At 42.9% G+C, this 18903-nt stretch overlaps 1 protein-coding gene across 3 annotated transcripts; it reads left to right on the forward strand.

The window, feature by feature from the left end:
- The first annotated feature begins 1667 nt into the window (after positions 1-1667).
- On the forward strand, positions 1668-18782 carry LOC138596953 (tripartite motif-containing protein 3-like). Of its 3 annotated transcripts, none has more exons than XM_069668437.1 (13): positions 1668-1769; positions 11486-11658; positions 12201-12441; positions 12564-12715; positions 12830-13010; positions 13133-13862; positions 14145-14248; positions 14340-14507; positions 14592-14760; positions 15270-15329; positions 15568-15638; positions 16484-16624; positions 16704-18782. In XM_069668437.1, exons 2-13 carry the CDS (start codon positions 11513-11515, stop codon positions 16854-16856), a joined length of 2316 nt encoding a protein of 771 aa, XP_069524538.1. In that variant the 5' UTR covers positions 1668-1769; positions 11486-11512; the 3' UTR covers positions 16857-18782. The 3 variants fall into 3 exon arrangements, with proteins under 3 accessions (XP_069524538.1, XP_069524540.1, XP_069524539.1); XM_069668438.1 differs by lacking the exon at positions 1668-1769 and adding an exon at positions 7946-8697; XM_069668439.1 differs by lacking the exon at positions 15270-15329.
- The last annotated feature ends 121 nt before the right edge of the window (positions 18783-18903 follow it).

Genomic DNA, 18903 nt, shown 5'->3' on the forward strand with positions numbered 1-18903 from the left:
TTCGAACCTTGGTTCAGACTGAGTGGGCCTTTCTGTGTGGAGTTTGCGTTTGTTCTCCCCGTGCATGGGTTCCCTCCAGGTACTCTGGCTTCCTCCTTCCTCTTGTTAGGTTCATTGGTGACTCTAAAAATGTCCGTAGGTGTGAATGTGAGTGTGAAAGGATGTCTGTCTCTATATGTCAGCCCTGTGATTGACTGGCGATCAGTCCAGCATGTACCCCACCTCTCGCCTAGTGACAGTTGGGATAGGCTCCAGCCCCCCTGTGACCCCTGAACAGAATAACCAGTATACAAAGTGGATGGATGGTCTTATCTGTATTTGTGAGCGCTGAGATTAATTGTAAAAAGGGCGTGAAAATAGCTTCTAAGATGACAATATGAGAAACATAAATGTAATTAATTAATTTATATCAGCTGTAAAATGTACTTTACCATGCAATAATATGGAGTGGCAATGTGAGACATTTTACCTAAAAATAGGATGATTTGTATTGTTACATCATTTGTTCATAACAATATAGGCCAACAACGTGATGACATAATCAGTCATTTTTATCCTTCCATCTTCAGTGGGTTACAAACCATGTAAGAAGCTTTATCGACTCTATCCCTCTCTGCAGTGACGGCTACTTACAGTATGTGTTGTATGACCTGCTCACTGCTGCCGCTGCTGCCAGACTGCAGCAGCCATCTTGACTAAACTACGATGGAAGCAGTTACCATGGCAACTCCACATTGCAGAATAAGACCCAGAGATGACTGTGTTTGCCTCTCACCCCAGGCCCCACCCCCCCCAACAAACTCCCCTCCGCCTGCAGCGCCTCAGCAGCCTCGCACAGTGCACCCACATTACAACGGTGTCATCATTTCTTTCATTCATCCCTTTTCTCTCTCTTATTAGTCTTTACCCACACCTGCTGGCCCATCCCCCACTCTCCTGCCAATAAACCTCAGAGTGAAAGGTGCTGCTTTGTTCTTTAATTATCCTTTATAATCTGAATTCTTTTTCAGCCAGCTCAGACTCATCAAGTGCCCTGACCTCAACCCCCACGCCACCACCTGACTCCACCCAAATAGCAGTATCATCCATACCAGAATAATTAAGACTCCCCCGCTTAATACAAACTGTGCCTTTTTTTGCACCCTCTCTTCTCCCTGCTGTAGGAGATTCTACATTGTAACCACTAATTTCCTGTTGACTATTGGGGCCCTTTGGGGGTAAATCAAGACCTTAAGATATGAAATGTGCCGTGAACTGTTAAACCACAGAACTGCAGTCATTGTCAGGATTATAAGATGATTGTTTGATTCAGCAGTACATCCCTTTTGTTTTTACTCTGCAATAAATCTTTGCACCCTAATAATTCAAAGCTGAAAGGTAATGAAGTGCATCCTTTGTCCTTTTAAGGGGAACTGGGCGGTATCTAAAGAAGCCAAACCCCTTTGCACCAGATAGACTGTTTCCCTCAGTCAGTTCCTGAGATTTCAACTCTTTTGCATATTCCCTGCCCCCCTCCATACGCTATTGGGCTCTCCAACTCCTCCCATCAGCCATCGGGCCAATGCTGCATGTAAGCCACTCCCCTAACCTCCTCCTTTCCCTTCTCCTCTTCCTTACTGTCCCTTCTTCTCCCAGACAGACCCTGCCCTTTCCTTTCTGTCGCCCGGTCTGTGGATTGTGTTGTGGAGGATTGGGACACTGACAATGGGAAGCTTTCTCTCTCTCGGCCTGCAATGCTGACACTCCTCTTCCTCCTGTTGGGAATTCATGTGAGTACAATCTGCTCTTTCACTTCTCTTTGTGGTGTCGTATTTCTGTCTTCTCATCCTGTTTGTGCCATTTTGTGGAATCCTAAATAATACAATGACTGGGCTGGGAGCAGATGAATAATTGATTTCACCAGCTCATCCAGCATCTGTGCATTGGTAAATCTCACAGGGACTGTACTTAATAACCATGATGCCATGGTGGTGTGGTACATTCTCTTTTTGTAATCGTGAGTCATGAAAGGGAGCAAAATCCTTCAATTCTGGCCTCTTTTAAGAGCAACTGTTGCACTAAAACACTGCTGTGATTCTTTAATGCTTCCTCAGCCTGCCCACACACTTCTCCATTTTAGCTCCGAGGCGGGCCTGGCTGCCGGCTCTGTGGCAGGTGGGCATCTGTGCTGCAGTCTGAGGGCTGGGCTGTAATCAGGCATACATGCTCTTTTGTTTAGAGGATTAGTGATCTCTGGGTGATCTGAATTTGTATGAGGCGTATTGCTGGGAAGCTATGTGAGCCACATGTGAATCAGCATGCTGTTTGCTTATGTCATTCTGTGAGCCCTTGTGTTGCATTGTACTGCAGCAACAGCAGCCAATGCATCATTTTCATACCTCTGGCCTACGCTGTGAGCAGATGGTTCAGTGGTTGCTTATTGATTGATCTTTTGTTCTGGAAGGCGGCTCATCTTTGTGTGGAACTATCTGAAAAGTCACATGTTGGATGGGAGTAGCTGATTGACGTCTTTGGCTGGTCTTTGCTCTTCAGGCTGCCTGCGCTGGGTCACAGGGAGGCTGCAGACGCTACTGGATGCTGTGCCTGAGGGCAGATACTTAGCAGAGGCTACATGTCTGTGTCAGGGATTCAGTCAGATTGTGCACATGGGCTTGTGGTCTCAGAGCAGGGTCTGGCAGCATGTGTAAGAGAGCTACACACATTTTTCAGTGCATCTTTGTAAACCTTAAAGATACGTGACAGAGTTCGGACTGAGGCTTAGAAGTAACTACATGTGACCCTTGAATAATCACTTAATGTTAAAACCCATTCCTTTTGCACCCACACATTAGAGAAGGCATACAGATTGATGAATAGATTGATTGATGGGTTGATTAATCACTGAAGCTGCAGGTTACATCATCCTCATTATGAGACCTATGACAGTTAATTTAACTTCCACCAGTGCGATGAACTACAATGGTTAAAACAAACTAGAAATTTAATTTACTAAAGATATTATAAATTTGGTTTGGCCTTTAAATTCACAATTGTCTCAGTAAACTGATCTAACACAGAACATACGTTTGGATCTTTATACTGCCCCCTTAAGCATCATTACTTGTAACCATGTGAACCGAAATCAAACTAATTTGACAGAAGTTTCTGTTGTTCCTTATTTTCTAGTATTTTCCGTTTTAAACCAAGCACTCTGTAAAGATTGTTCTCTTTTAGACCAGGAACTGCTTGTATATTGACCTGCATTGATCATTGTGCTCATTATAATGTATGAGCTGTAGCTGTGCGCTTGATCAAAGCCGGTCATCAGACTATGAAAGTGCCCTGTCTTCACATGGATAGTTTGTTTAGGGTCGTTCATTTTCATCTAAGTCAGCACTTTCACTAGTGGAGGGCCTTTTCTCTAAGTTCTATACACGAGACATCAAAAGTAGAACCTCATGGAGAAAGATGGAGTCACATCAGAGATGATATTATACAGCCGGACATAAATAATAGATGAGACTCTACAAGCAAATTTGCTCCGTCTAAGCTTTACATCAATAATTTCAGGAAGCAGGCTTCAACATTATTGTACAAAGAAGTGCAAGGTGGATGATATAAATGTTTAAAAAGGAACTGAACTTGTGCGATTGTATCTATTGTTAAGTAAATACTTTAAACATCTCTATTTGGCTCGATAGAAAGATGATCTGAATCCAGGTAATGTATTGCTTCAACAAAGACAGAATTACAGCTATTTTTAGGGACATTTCCTCAGTCACACCTCTTACATCCTGAATATATACAGTACATATCATCAACATTATGCCAACATTACAACCAGTCCATCCTACATTCTGAACATCATTGTTGTAATGTTATTTATATCAAGAATGTACAAGACAACATGTATAAGACCTCATGTGACCGCCTGAGTCACTGTATGAGACGCAGCAGCCGCTCTGTAGCTCTGTCTGCAGGTGGATGAGGGTCGCAGGCCTTTGCTGGTGCTCCAATCGACCTTTAATAAATCTGCAGTGTATGTTGTGTCTGCAGACACTCTGCCTGCATGCCGCATTGTCTCCTGCCAGCCTTTGTGATAGTGGGCTCACAGGGAGAGACACAGATGTCCCCTGACTCCCTTTTTGTGTCAGTGTTGATTAAAAATTCTGCTGACTACTGTACTGTACACGATGTGGTCACTTTCTCCCGTCGTCTCTCATTAGCTGTCAGATCTTATCAGTCCTGCAGACAAAGGCAGATGAAAGACGGCTGTATTATTCCTTTGAAGTACAGTAACTAATTGCACCTAACAATTACTGTCAATTTCTAGAGTATTTCGATGGTACTAACCTGCAGACTTCAGCAAACTTTTGTCATTTCCTATATGCAAATATATTCCTCTGCGTCAGACTCATCCACAGTTTTAGCCCAGTTATGGAGAGATGAGCTCTATACAGCAATACAACATGAAACACAATCATGTATGTCTTTATTATGTTAAGTCTGTTGTTCTCAAAGGCTTCACATGTTACAACCACAGACTGTTTCTCTTTAATTATGTGAAACCATCGTCCACGGCCATGACCGCCTGACAGAGACTGATTCAGTGAGACAGATTGCTTCATGGGATGCAGTGAGGTGTAAGGGCAGCTTGTTAGTTTGAGGAGCAGAGGTTTATGTGTTGTGTGAATAATGATTGATGAGTCATCATACTGTAGACCCGGGCACGCTCGCTGGCCCAGCAACAGCCCCTCAACACTATACTTTCAGAATACATCAGTGTTAATGTTCTACAACAGAGTAGAGTTATTTTATAAATATAGAGGACACAAATGGGATTACTCCCCCTTCTCTTTTTTCAGTCAAACACAGATATTTATTCCTTACATGCTTCCATAAAGTGCTAATCTCAAAGATCTCAGTTTCATTCTCTTTGTTTGTTCAGCCATAGTAGATTACTGTTTACTCGCAACACTTGCAGAGGCCGGAAAAGCAGCCACTTAGCTCGGCCTACCCTCTCTGGCAGACCAACCACTGCTGGATGATGGAAAACACGTGATTTCTTCAGTCACACCAGACACCCAGTTAACTGTGAGTCAATTCAAACATAGATCTTGATTATATCTGATCTATTTTCATCTCGATCTACTTCTGCTCAGGCCGAGCGTACACAGGAACAATTACTGCCTGGTGACACATGCGTGCACAGGGACACAGCAGATGTGGATGGAAACATAAACTACAGTCTATATTTAAACACAATCTCGACAGCACATCATCGAGGGCCAACACTTCCTACTTCAGGTCACTGAGATCCCGCCAGTGTTTACTGGTCCAGCACACAGCTGACGGCTCAGATTAACTGTTGGAAACCTCTTTGAGCTTAAGTCTGAGGTCCCTCTGCTGTTTCACATAGAGCAGATATCACTGCAGAGAGACAGAATAACAAAGGCTGCGTGTATTCTGACACAGGTGCTGCTGCGTAAAATCTAACAAGGTGTATACAAAGAAAAGTAAAAATAGACTTATACGTCTGGATGCTGTTAGAGCTTAATCTGTTTCTCAAACAGGGAAAATGGAGTGGAAGGGAAAATCCTTTTTATGGCCCTCGAAGTGCAAACATCCTGGAATCTTGAGTCGTCACAGCAAAGGAACGATATTAACAATCTACAAATTACAGCCTGTGGAAAGGTCACCAGACAGTTTCCACTTAGGCTGTTGTTTCATTCATCAGCTGAATGGGATTTCATTTGTACTTTCCCTTTACTATATAAATGACAATTGTCGTGGACTCATCCCAATGATTTATATTCATGAACTGACACCTTAAATTCTTTTTAATTTGTTCTCTGGGAGCAAACTGATTTATAAGAAATTAAACAATTTGAAATTCGCCCGACATATCCAAGAGGTCATAATTTACAGGGCCCTTCCACATAATGTTACATAACAGTCCTCATAAATAATTAAAGAGCTGTGGGTGAGAGAACTAGATCATCTATTCAGTCTGGCTTTTTGGGTGATTTTAAGTGGGACGTTTTCTTATCCACGAAAGAAAACATCCCTCATTCCGTCCATTAGTCACAGGACAAAAAAAAGAGTCTTTCTTTTATTCATTTCACTTCACAAAGTAGTGAAATGCACCAGCAGACATGAGTCACTGCTTTTTGTTTTATGGATGAGAGAAAAGCCTTAGAGTGATAGATTTCAGCGAGCATTACAGATTAGCCGTCTGAATATACAACCAGCAACAACGACCGAACAATCAGCACTTTAAAGTGTTTAAAGTTGTAATCTCTAAGATCTCAGTTTCGTTCTCTTTGGCGGCACCTATGGTGATAAACGGTAATTGCGGGAACACACTTCCCAGATATCCAGACAGCATTGCATGTGTGACGTCCACGGTTAGCTCCGGTTGTAACTCTTGATTTTCAGTTTCTTTTTCTTTGGATTTTCACTTATTTTTGAAGTTGTATCTGTAGTCATCCATCTTTTCTTTGTTTGTTCAGCCATAGTAGATTACTGTTTACTCACAACACTTGCAGAGACCGGAAAAGCAGCCGCTTAGCTCTGCCTACCCTCTCTGGCAGACCAACCACTGCTGGCTGATGGAAAAAGGTCACTAACTGTGCCCCGCTTGTGATTTTTATTCTGCAAATGTCGCCACAAACACCCAGTCTGTCTCATTATGTTAGCTCATTCAGCAATATATAGTATTTACATGAAAATCCTTGAGATTATTACTTTAAGAGCTGGGCACGGTTCACCTGCCCTCGTGCAGCTTAGAAAATCCAGGCAGATAAAGCTAGGATCAACGTGTTCTTTGAATTTGAGCTCATGTTGCTGAAATCCAGTTAAACCACTCATAGTGAAATCTGTGTTTAGCACACAAACAACTCACCTAAAGTATGAAATATGTCTTCACTGTCAGGTCTATGGACGAGCAAAACTGGCACTAATTCACTTGTTGTATTAGAATTTGGATACATTTATTTTGGGCCGTTTGCTTGAATCCAGATCTGATTTTACTGGGTGTAATGTTGTAATATAAGCCTGGGAGTAGTAGTCGCAGTAATCCAGACGGCAGACAGGGCCCGACCCTTCAGTAGGACATTAAGCTACTTAAGTGTAATTCAGGGTGAGAGTGGAAAGACATTCAATGCAGAGTTTACAAACACTCGCATACGGTGGGTTGTCCTCAGGCGACGTGTTGCTGCGTGACAGATACAGTACAAGAGAAATACACACACATGCATTTTGACCTCATCTGTATGATGTGCTGATCATGCAGTTCCTGTGACAGAGCTTTGAAGAGGATCCAGTCACATGCTGCTTCAAACATTACAGTCTGTGTGTGCAGCAGTTAGATCTGTAGTGTGAACTCTACTGTCACTATTACTGCATGTCTAACATTTCTATCAGAGCTATTTTTATATCTTATCTCATGAATACCTTTTGTTATTTTTAGCTTGGAGATTTTATATATATCTTGAAATAACTGCTCCTTTTACAGCTTTTAGGTGAAGGCCTGTACGCTGTATTTTTAAAGTCATTTAATTCATGCTGTTTCAGTCTTTTCTTTTTATTTCTTGTTATCTACATGCACCAATACCCAGAGCTGCTGTCAGTAGAGACTGTTTTTAAAGAAAGATCCTGAGTCTGTGGTGAGGCGAGTGGGAGGAACTGAGCTGAGGAGGTTACTGAGAGAACCAACAGGGAGGGAGGGAGGAAGGGAAGGCGGGGGAGACTGTTGTAACCCTAAAGGCAACGGCCAGCCAGGCGAGAGAGGAGGAGCTAAGGCTTTTAGGCCTCAAGCTTCCTCCTGATGTCACCGTTCAGCTGCTGCAGTTCAGAGTCCATGCGAAGAGAAGACAGCCCAAAGAGGGGAGGGCTTTTCTAGGGGAGACAAGGGAAGGGGGAGGTAGAGAGGGTAAAGGAAGGGTTGGCTGTGTGGACAGTGAAAGGGCCCGGCAGAGCTCCTTAGTCAGGAGGCCTTGTAATCACTTGGCAAGGAGCAACAATGGGGCCTGCGTGCCTGAGAAAATCCCCATCTGCAGGACGTCTGTTTGTGAGATCAGGCCTGCTGATGCTGTGAGTTCGTTTACGAGGCTGAGAGAGAGAGAGGGAGAGAGAGGGAGAGAGAGGAGAGAGAAAAAGAAGAGGACAATAGGAAGAAGGAGAGGAGATGCAGGGAGGGGAAGAGATGTGGGGCGGTGAGCTGTGAGCTGGAATGCCATTGTTAGAGCTCGCTGCTCTGTGTTTCAGAGGGACAGCTGCCTCCACAGCCTGCTCGCTCATGTGAGACAGGCTAGCCAGTTCACTGTGAGCTTTCCCCCCCATCTCCCCACACACAGACAGACAGGTGGTGCTTGAACTCAGCCGGCTGGGAGTTAAGGAAAGGAACTTGGAGGAATTTGGGGAGTGGCGTTTTAAAGCTTCCTCTTCCTCTCCCTACTCTCAAAGAAAAGGGGCCTGTAGCTGTATTTGTCAGGGACTGTGCAGAGCTGGAAGGCTCTCAGTGCTCGATCATGTGCAGGCCTGATAGTTAGCGTCATACCAGGACAGACTGAGGGAGCAGTTGTGTTGATGCAACCTCAAAGGAAAAATTACAAACCCTGCTGTTGGAGCGGTGGATGAAAGATGAGGCGAGGCTGAAGTACAGTCATAGGGCTGTGACGCATGAAGAGGAGATGGGCGAGTGCTTTCTGAGGGAAGGTTTGTGTGTGTTTTTTCATTAAGTTTAGACCATGATTTTTTAACAGTTTGCAGTCATGTCATTTTAAAACAAAAACCCTGTTTTTCAGGCGACTGGACCATTTTTATACGAAGCAGATTCTAGATTTCCTTTCTCCTTGTTGTAAATGAAATTGACATAATATGTTATCCTTAGCACATCCATATCCTTATTCATAAAATGTTCATAAATAATATACATTTTGGTTTTGTTTGAATCCTTTCTCAGTGACATGAAATTGTATCAGTAACTGTACAATGATGTGTCACAGTTACTGATAGACTGCATTCTGATGAAACATTCAGGCAAATAATACTTTAATTTAAAGGGCTGTAATCATCATCAATGAAACAATAGGACGTAGAAGTACGCTGCTAGGCTAGGACTCTATCAAATTTATACAACTTCTAGTTTAACTTAATACACAGATAATTGGTATGACATGATTAAGTAGGCAATAGTTAGCATTTGTACGTAAACAAAGCTGCCATCCAGTTTGTCTGATTCTGATACGATAGCTAGTTTCCACCTCAGTGGCAGCCATCTTGGTTGTTTACAAAAATGCCTAATCTGCCCTTCTGTACAGTCAGTCATTAGCTGTTTCCCAATACAGGGGCTGCAGCCTTCAAAGGCTGTATTTGAAGGCTGATTGCGTCAAAGGCTGTCCCTGGCGGACTCTTCCGCGGTCGAAAGAATGATATAATAATCGAATAGCTAGCGCTACACATGTTTATAAAAATGAAAGGGCCCTCGAAACAAATTATCTGTAAAATAATAGATTAACTTACCTGATGTTAGTTATGCTAGCTAGTTAGCCTGCTAGCTACCTGCTGCTAGGCAACAGGAGCGGTGTTTGTTGACGCAAGGGTAAGGGCGGGAACAGCTGGTGACGCAGAAAGGAAATGCTCCGTAGGGTAGATCGTCCTATTTCAGTTCGGCTTTCATGGTCTACACGGGCTACAAATGGAGCATCCTCCGTAGACCGCCTCCTTCAAAGGTTGCAGCCCCTGGATTGTGACACAGCTATTGTTTCAAACCCACCCTATAATAGATACATGGTTGTGATTGGCTCGACCTGAATCAGGTCGGATGGAAATCTGCCTGGCAGAAACGGGAACCTGAGGCATCTGCCAGAGGAAAAAAACATTGCAAGTTCGCTGATTTGGTTACCAGGCAAACTGTTTTAGGGACAAAGATAAAATCAGGTCTTTATTTTGGTTTGATTTTATGTTTTTTTCTTTGCAGTTGAATCAAGTCAAACAAGATGGTTGTGAAAGCTGCGTTACATTTCACTGATCAGGCTCTGAACTGATGCCGTCTCTTTGGTCTGTTTCAAGCTACACATCTAAATGTAAACTAGGCAGACTTTTGATTAACGGGTATTTATCCTTATATATATTGTTTTTCCAGAAGGTGGTTTTCATACATTTCAAATATTCTTTTCCAAGTATGTGTGATTGACGCTGTGTGCTGCTTAAGAGGAGATTTTCCAGGGGCATTAGTGCAAGGTAATAAATCAGCCAACTGGACTTTGTCTGTTTTTTGGAGTCTCTAAGAAGTAGCTGAGTGTTTATGACTATAAATTAAATGGGCCTCGCCAGAATCCTAATAACGTCATCAGGCAGGAAGGAGGCAGAATACACTCCTCAGCCTAGTGGTCTCTCAGTTTGGGGACATAACATCCACTGTCTCTACATAGCAGTACATTCCAGTTTTCAGGGTTTCACATTTACATTTAGATTACATTTCTTTTTGTTTGAATTTTTATATAAGTTCAGCTTTTTTTTAAAAATCAGCTAAAATCCAGATGGGTGTTGAAGAGTCTATCAGTCTCAAGGCCTTTAGAGGATGCTGCATGACACGCTGTTTAGTGACAAGAGGAGCAGCATCTGAAAGGAAGTGAAAACTACAAAGAGCAAGTGGCTAATGATGTGCTCTCGGCACATCGTGTCTCAGTGCCCCTGATGAAAGGTATCTTTGGAAAAATAGGACCTCTGGGGAAAACAACCGGAACAAAAAGATGTATTTGTACAGCTGATGTTTCGTAATGCTACAAAACAAACAAGCTAACCACCAAAACAGACCAGCGGCTGAAATGTTCCTAACCATTGAGGAAACACTGACACATGATTGATGCTGTTTGTCCCTTGTTTTGGTTTCCCTGTAATCCTTTATGCGATTATGTACAAGATGACAGACGTACAACATGTCACAGTGAGATAATCTGTGCGTGACCCACTGATACAATTTCATGTAACAGAAACAGAGAGCCAGCAGACATGTAATCATCTGGACTTTAACAGTAAAATGAGAGGACAAAGAGTCTGGTCAGATAAAGCACAGAGAGCACTTTTTTAAATCAGAATATTTATATACACATAAAGTACACTTGTGCTCCAGTGTAAACACAGACATGTTGGCTCCCAGACTGCATATTTGTCACAACTGAGAGTTCTGCCCTGGGGAGTAAATTTTTCTTCCACAACATTGACTTGATTAGATTTTCATTTATGAAGTCAAACAACCTCTGGCTACGACGGTGTTTATGGGAAAAAAGAAGCTCAGCCTACTGACACAGTTTCATAAAGCAGGGAGAGCATAAAACCTCACGGATACAGGACTATGATGAGGTTTATGATGTTTCAGCATTATGACTCATTTCTTCCTCAGCACATGCAGAGGGCTCAGACACGCCCTCCTCGCCCTGTTTGAGCGCTTCCTCTAAGCTTTCTTGACCTTTCCTCTGTTTCTTTCTCCCTGTGTGTGCAGGTTAAGTGGTCCCCGAGCCCCATTTGAATGTCCGTCACTATGGCCAAGCGCGAGACCGGCAGCACCAGCCCTGTGGTGAGGCAGATAGACAAGCAGTTCCTGGTCTGCAGCATCTGTTTGGACCATTATCACAACCCCAAGGTCCTGCCTTGCCTGCACACCTTCTGCGAGAAGTAAGCTCTGAATTAAACATTATTTATGCATCAAACAATGAAGTTAAAGGTGCTTGCAGGAGACTGAAAAGCTAGTAAGATAAGCATTAGAGAGATGGTTAAACAATTAAAGAGAAAAATAAAACAAGAAGCATTAAACTTTTACTAGAATTGATGCTAATTTGAGAAGCTGAGCACAAAAGAAAAGACATATAAAGACCTCAGTGCATCATTTTGTTGTTGACCTCTGCCTGCAGTAAGTTGGTTGACTGGGAGGCAATTAAAGTTGTGCAATTTGCCCAAATCACACCAATTATCCCAGCTCTAAGTCACCAACCTACAGCCACAAGAAACAGACAGCATTCTTATAGTTCAGCATTCATGAAAGAGATTATTATTTTTTCTACGTTTTTATGTTACTCCCACATGCGGCAGATAACAGTATTTTAATGATTTGGTGCTCTTTGTTGTGCCCGAATAAATAGTTACACCATGTTATGGTTTATGGTGCTAAATGGCAGAATCACCCCTTTTGATCATTTCTTGTGCTTGTTTCTGTGTAGATGTCTACAGAACTACATCCCTCCCCAGTCTTTGACGCTGTCCTGCCCAGTATGCAGACAGACCTCTATTTTGCCAGAGAAGGGTGTGGCAGCCCTGCAGAACAACTTCTTCATCACAAACCTAATGGAGGTGTTACAGCGAGACCCGGAGTGCAGCCGACCTGAGGCCTGTAATGTTCTCGAGTCGGCCAGTGCAGCTACAGCCTGTCAGCCCCTCTCTTGCCCCAACCATGAGGGCAAGGTAAGCCAAAAAAAAAAGAGGGCGTTATTTAGCTGGTCAGATCTGGTGTGCAAATTTATGAGCAAATTTACGCACAGATATAAGATTTTATTTTGTCTAATGCTCCCCTGCACCCTCTGCAGGTGATGGAGTTTTACTGCGAGTCATGTGAAACAGCTATGTGCCTGGAGTGCACCGAGGGGGAACACAGGGAGCATGTGACAGTTCCTCTGAGGGATGTGCTGGAGCAGCACAAGTCCGCTCTAAAAAATCAGCTGGACGCTGTTCGCAACAGGTACAATCACCAGAGCTTTAATCTTTAATACATTTTTGATTGCAATAGGAGGATCTTCAAAGTATTACAAATTAAGATTATGCTTATTTGGGAGTTTTATTCATGTTCTTGCAGACTACCACAGCTGACGGCCGCCATTGAGCTTGTGAATGAGATCTCCAAGCAGCTTACGGAGCGTAAAAATGATGCAGTGACTGAAATCAGTAACACTTTTGACGAGCTAGAGAAGGCCTTACACCAACGCAAAACTGCTCTCATTACCGAGGTGGAAAACATCTGCAGCACCAAGCAGAAGGTCAGAGGTCACTCTTGATTGTTTTCTTTTAATGAGAGAGAATAAAAACTTGCTGCAGTGTTCTAAAGTTTTGTATGACTATCACTGACTGTCTGCACATCTCTCTCTGTGGGTATTCTCAGGTGCTTCAGGCCCAGCTCAGCTCTCTGCTTCAGGGCAAAGAGAACATTCAGAGCAGCTGTAACTTCACAGAGCAGGCCCTGAGCCACGGCAGCGCCACTGAGGTCCTGTTGGTGCAGAAGCAGATGGGTGAGCGGGTCAGTGCCCTGGCGCGACACACCTTTCCTGAGAATCCTCATGAAAATGGACATCTGGAATGCCAGGTAGAGACAGATGGACTGAGGCGCTCCATCCAGAACCTGGGAGTCCTGATCACAACAGGTGCTGTGGGCCACACTAGTGTTGCCACAGGTGAAGGCCTGCGACATGCACTGGTTGGGCAGCACACTTCTGTCACAGTCACTACTAAAGACAAGGATGGAGAGCTGGTGAAGACTGGGAATGCTGCTCTGAGGGCGGAGATCGCCTCTGCGGACGGAGCGTGCACTGAAGCTGAGGTGGTGGACAACAAGAACGGCACCTACGAGGTGGGATATACGATCCGCTCGGAGGGAGAGTTCACCTTCTCTTTGCTGCTGTACGAGCAGCCTGTGAGGGGGAGTCCCTTCCGTCTACGTGCAGTCAAGCCGTCAGATGTCCTGCAGTCACCAGACGACGTCAAGAGAAGAGTGAAGTCTCCGAGTGGAGGAGGAGGTCATGTTCGACAGAAGGCAGTGCGCAGGCCCTCCAGCATGTACAGCACCACCAAGAAGAAGGAAAACCCCATCGAGGACGAGCTGATCTACAGAGTGGGTGGGTGAATAACCGGCTCTGTTGTTAATTATGGTAACAGTGCCTGAGCTTAATGGGATTTTTGCCCCTTTGCATAAACTCATGTCTCTGGATAATTTGAGTACCTCATGAAACTGATTTTAGACCTCTTTTTTTGGCACAAAAGAGTTTCTGTTTGTTAAAAAGCCATTTTAAGGCTGAACATCTCATGAGATATTCCTAACTTTGGACAGCAAAACAGATTTGTTCATTATCTTAACAAATGCAAAGTTTTAAAGCAGCCTGATGTCTTGTTAATGCCAGGTACAAGAGGGCGGGATAAAGCAGAATTCACTAACCTACAAGGCATCTCAACCTCCAGTAATGGACGGATTGTGGTGGCAGACAGTAACAACCAGTGTATACAGGTCAGTGTCTCATTTCCTTGTGCTGCAACAAAACTAAAGTCATATTTTGACTGTTTAGGGTTTGCAGTAATTACGTTTTCTCTCTTACCAGGTTTTCTCAAATGATGGCCAGTTTAAGATGAGGTTTGGGGTCAGAGGTCGTTCACCAGGGCAGCTGCAGCGCCCCACAGGGGTCACAGTGGACATGAACGGTGACATCATCGTAGCTGACTATGACAACAGATGGATTAGCATCTTCTCCTCAGATGGCAAGTTCAAGGTGAATGATCTCAGCCAGGGAAAGAAATGTTTCCACTGCACAAACTCCAAATGTTCCATTGCATGACTGTTTCCTCTCTGGCAGAGCAAAATCGGTGCTGGCAGACTGATGGGGCCTAAAGGCGTGGCTGTGGATAAGAATGGACACATCATCACAGTTGACAATAAGGCCTGCTGTGTCTTCATCTTCCAATCGAATGGGAAGTTAGTGACAAAGTTTGGAGCCAGAGGGACATCAGACAGACACTTTGCAGGTACTGTAGAAAACTTAGTAAAAGTATGTATGATATTTTTATTAATGATGTCTCTGCAGGAAGAAGATGCACACTGAGCGACGCCTCATGTCTCAGGGCATGTTTGTGGGCCAGATTTACAGATTTTATTTATGTTTCAAACTTTACTGAATGTTGTTTTGTCACATTTTTGTAAAAGCATGTGTCGATGCTCGTTCAACGCACAATTAATGATTCTTTGTTGTTGCATTTTTAATCTTGTGCTGTGAAAATGCAGCTGATCATTACAGTACAAAAGAGAGCTGTAAAGAGGCGATGATTCATATTGCACGTTCATGCATGATATCATTTGAAGTAATTTGCCTCTTACTCAAATTTTTGGTGAAACAAAAATGACTGTTAATAGGATTTGCCTGCATTATCCCTCATTGAATCCCTCATTAATATGTCTTCAGTTGCTGCACAAACAGTTTAATCTCACCCGTTCTTTCAGTTTAATTTCTCACTTGGACCTTTTTCTTTTCTTGTAGAAAAAAGTGGTGCAAACATTGCACTGGAGCAAAAGCTTTGTAAATCTGGCCCTGTTTTCAGTAAGTAATGAATTCCCTGTGAATGTGAACTTAGAAAATACCTTTGTTCTTATATTGACGCATCGGCTCTGTCCTGTCTCACGTATTGTCCCCTGTGTACTCTGTGTCTGTTTGTGACCACTCTGTGTGTCTGTGTTTAAAGTCCAAAAATAGTGTGGAACTTCCTCTGGTATGTTGTAAAGCAGCCGATGACTCATCCCTCCTCTCTTCCTCTCTCTGTGTCCCCTGCTGCTTCCAGGTCCTCACTTTGTCGCTGTTAATAACAAAAATGAAATCGTGGTCACAGACTTTCATAACCATTCAGTCAAGGTATGGCATTTTGCAAGTACGTCTGTACATTCTGTATTGTTGTAAACCTGCACTGGGAGTATTGTGAACGAATAGCTTGCAGGAAAAAATATCTGTATTTGAACCAAAGTAGCCATTAATGTAATTTGAAATCACTCAGTTCAAACCAGCCATGGACCAAACATGAACATAAAATTAAAGAAGCAGTTCTCCCCTGGAAAAAGCCACTGTTAGTCAAAGCTGGTGTTCTCTGTAATCGATAGAAGCAATAATATTTGAATTTGGCGCCATAGCTGTGGAGAAAGTTGTTCAAACAGCTCGTGGTTTTGCCCATTCTACATTCCTACAACACCCAGCATGCATTGCGCCCCTCCCTCTGAAAGGAACGGCCCAGCGAGAGACGCTGGAATGAAACATTACCGTTTTCACTGCAGGCAATGAATCCGAAATACGACGATGGATCGTCTAAAAAATCTTCAGGTCTGCAGTCTACATTTCAAACCTGAAGATTTTGAACGAGACATGACATCGGAGGCGGCGTCCTAGATTGAGGAAGTGTAGTTTAGCAAGCTCCCTGGCCTCCACCAAATGACGTGTTCTGTCTGGCGGAGGTTTTCCAGGCTCCATTTAATTCTACTATAATGGCATCAGCTCTCCATAATAGCATGATAGGACTGAGGTTGAAAATCAGCGAACTGGCCCTTTAAGAAAATAAATGAAAATTAACAGTCAAACACAAGCTGTGTCTGACCCTGTCTTTTTATACATAATTATAGCAACTCAGCTTAGATCCTATTTTTCTCAACATGTTTTTATAATGTGTGACAGCAGAGGGTCATTCTATTTCCTGTTTGTTTCTCCTGCAGGTGTACAATGCAGATGGGGAGTTCCTGTTTAAGTTCGGCTCCCATGGAGAGGGGAACGGCCAATTCAATGCTCCCACGGGCGTGGCTGTGGATGCCAATGGAAATATCATTGTTGCTGATTGGGGCAACAGTCGGATCCAGGTGAGCTTAGGGGAAAATAAATCTCATTGAATGCAGAGAAAGTATATCAGTCACTTACTAAATGTTTTCCTCTGTGCAGGTGTTTGACAGCTCAGGGTCCTTCCTTTCTTACATCAACACATCAGCAGACCCCCTTTACGGCCCCCAGGGTCTGGCCCTCACCTCTGACGGTCATGTGGCGGTGGCGGACTCTGGGAACCACTGCTTCAAGGTGTACCGCTACCTGCAGTAGAGACCTGAGACAGCCATCTTCCCCACTGAAGCACTGACAACGACACAGCTAATGTATTCCACAGGGTGCAATGACCTTTACAGTACAGCCTTTTGATGTGCACATCAGCTGATCTCCTGGATATAACTAAGTGTCTGAACCTTACAACGTGTATTTAAGGGTGTTTTTAAATTTGGGCAATGTAGCATCCTTGGGACATGTAACGAACATAACGCTTTGGACTGGTTTTTGATCCTAATGATGGTATTATTAAATCCCACTCTCTGTCCGGACAGGGTAGACGATAGATTAAAGTATTTAATGAGCCATAACTTGTCCAAATGCATGAAGTTTTATTTTATCTTAATGCCTAGCAAACTACACAGTGTACACATCGGTTGCTTTCTCATAAACTAGTTAATGCTTACAGTGAAATGAACAGTGCTTCGCTTCTCCAGCAATGAAATGTAAAATTTCTCATTTACTGACATCTCACATAAAAATGTCACCACCATCCGTGCATTGATTTGCTGTATGTATTGTATATACATAAATGTATATTGTGTATATTAGATCACTCTGTATGTATGTGCTATGATTTTGAAACACAAAGCCTTTTGGCGATTCAGAGAGCAGCAGTCAAGGACTCCGGGATTTTAAAATGTGTGTATGGCAGCTGTTAAAAGTGTGCTTTTGAAACACCTGGCACACGCTTAGAGAAGAAGAGTGTCATATTTATTGCTAATGTAAGCAGCACAATAATCCGTTTTGTTTATATCTGTTCTTTTAAAGGGAAAAAAACAAAAAAAATGCTAATTTATTTTATTTTATACACTAGCTCAGCCTTTACAAATTATTTTTCTAAATTTATGTGCTTTTTTTCTTCAGAGCTTCACACTTAAACCCCTTTTTCTTAAAGAGAAATGTCTCCTTAAAGCAGAATTCAATTCCTCCCAATATCTGTAAAATTCAGATCAGTGTTGGTGCGCATGAGCGGCTCTTTTCCAAAGCTACAAACTCATCTTTGTCTTCACTTAGGATGTCATCAGAAAAGACAGTTTCTTAATTAAAACATTAAGGCTCATAGAAGGATTGTTTTGCCTTTACAGTTACAAAGCTTTATTCATTGAAGTGCTAACAGTTACAAACCAGAAAGAATACACATCTCAGGAAATCCATCCAAATTAAATCAACAACTTTATGTTCTGTTATTTTATTTGTCTTTTTTGATGATGTCAGATTTCTAAAGAGACTTTAAGGCTTTGTGTAAAAACTGCTATTTCGTCCACATTCAGGATCACAGAAATGATTGGGAGGGAATATGAATTCTGTTTTACAGAGTAAATTCTGTTTTTTTGGCTTTCACATAGGAAACAGTCAAAACGATCATATGATAATTCATAAGATGACATTTGTCAGAGAACTCATCCATGCTTTAAGTACTCTCCCCTATGATACTGCTGTAAGCTACCTGCAGTACATTAAGCCATGACGCCCAAGGAAAAACCTGTACAAATAGAGCTGTTGCTGCTCTTGCTCCCCCTAGTGTTCATTCTGTGTAATTTCATAAGAAAACCTGGTGCCACAGCAGAAGAGAGACCAGTTGCAGGAATGAGGCAACTTCCTGGTCTGAAACAATAACTCGCAGCACTGTGCTTAACACCTTAACACCAACATGCACCCTCCCTGGCGATGAGAATGTCTGAGCTACATGATAAGACCTGCTATCACCAGATCTTCTACCAGGAAGCTGCTGTTTCTCTTGCACCTGATCTCTTGTTTGACTTGTTGCCAAACAGGAGCCCTGACATCTTTAAAGAGTCAAAGGCTCACCTTTTTGACATGTGTCTGAAACATTTTAACTTACGCTGTTTGTGCCACACCAATACAAACGATTTTGTTTTCTCTATGAATATGCACTGGTAATAAAAGCACATGGTTTACTGAGTTGTTGTGACTTTATGGGCCCTCTCAATAGCCTTGCTTTCTAAATTTGAACATTCATTTACTAATATAACAAGGGAATTAAAAATGATACAGTGGACTTCAGTGGATTTCTTGGTGAACA

Source organism: Semicossyphus pulcher, unplaced genomic scaffold (assembly GCF_022749685.1).
Source record: "Semicossyphus pulcher isolate SPU_LCO1_2020_fin unplaced genomic scaffold, fSemPul1.0.p SCAF_19, whole genome shotgun sequence".
NCBI lineage: Eukaryota > Metazoa > Chordata > Actinopteri > Labriformes > Labridae > Semicossyphus > Semicossyphus pulcher.

Coding starts and splice junctions, on each gene's coding strand:
- LOC138596953 (XM_069668437.1), top strand. CDS start 11,513: ATGTCCGTCACTATGGCCAAGCGCGAGACCGGCAGCACCAGCCCTGTG. Junction 14,761..15,269: donor ATCAGACAGACACTTTGCAG/GTACTGTAGAAA, acceptor CTTTTCTTGTAG/AAAAAAGTGGTGCAAACATT. Junction 16,625..16,703: donor GGGGCAACAGTCGGATCCAG/GTGAGCTTAGGG, acceptor TCCTCTGTGCAG/GTGTTTGACAGCTCAGGGTC.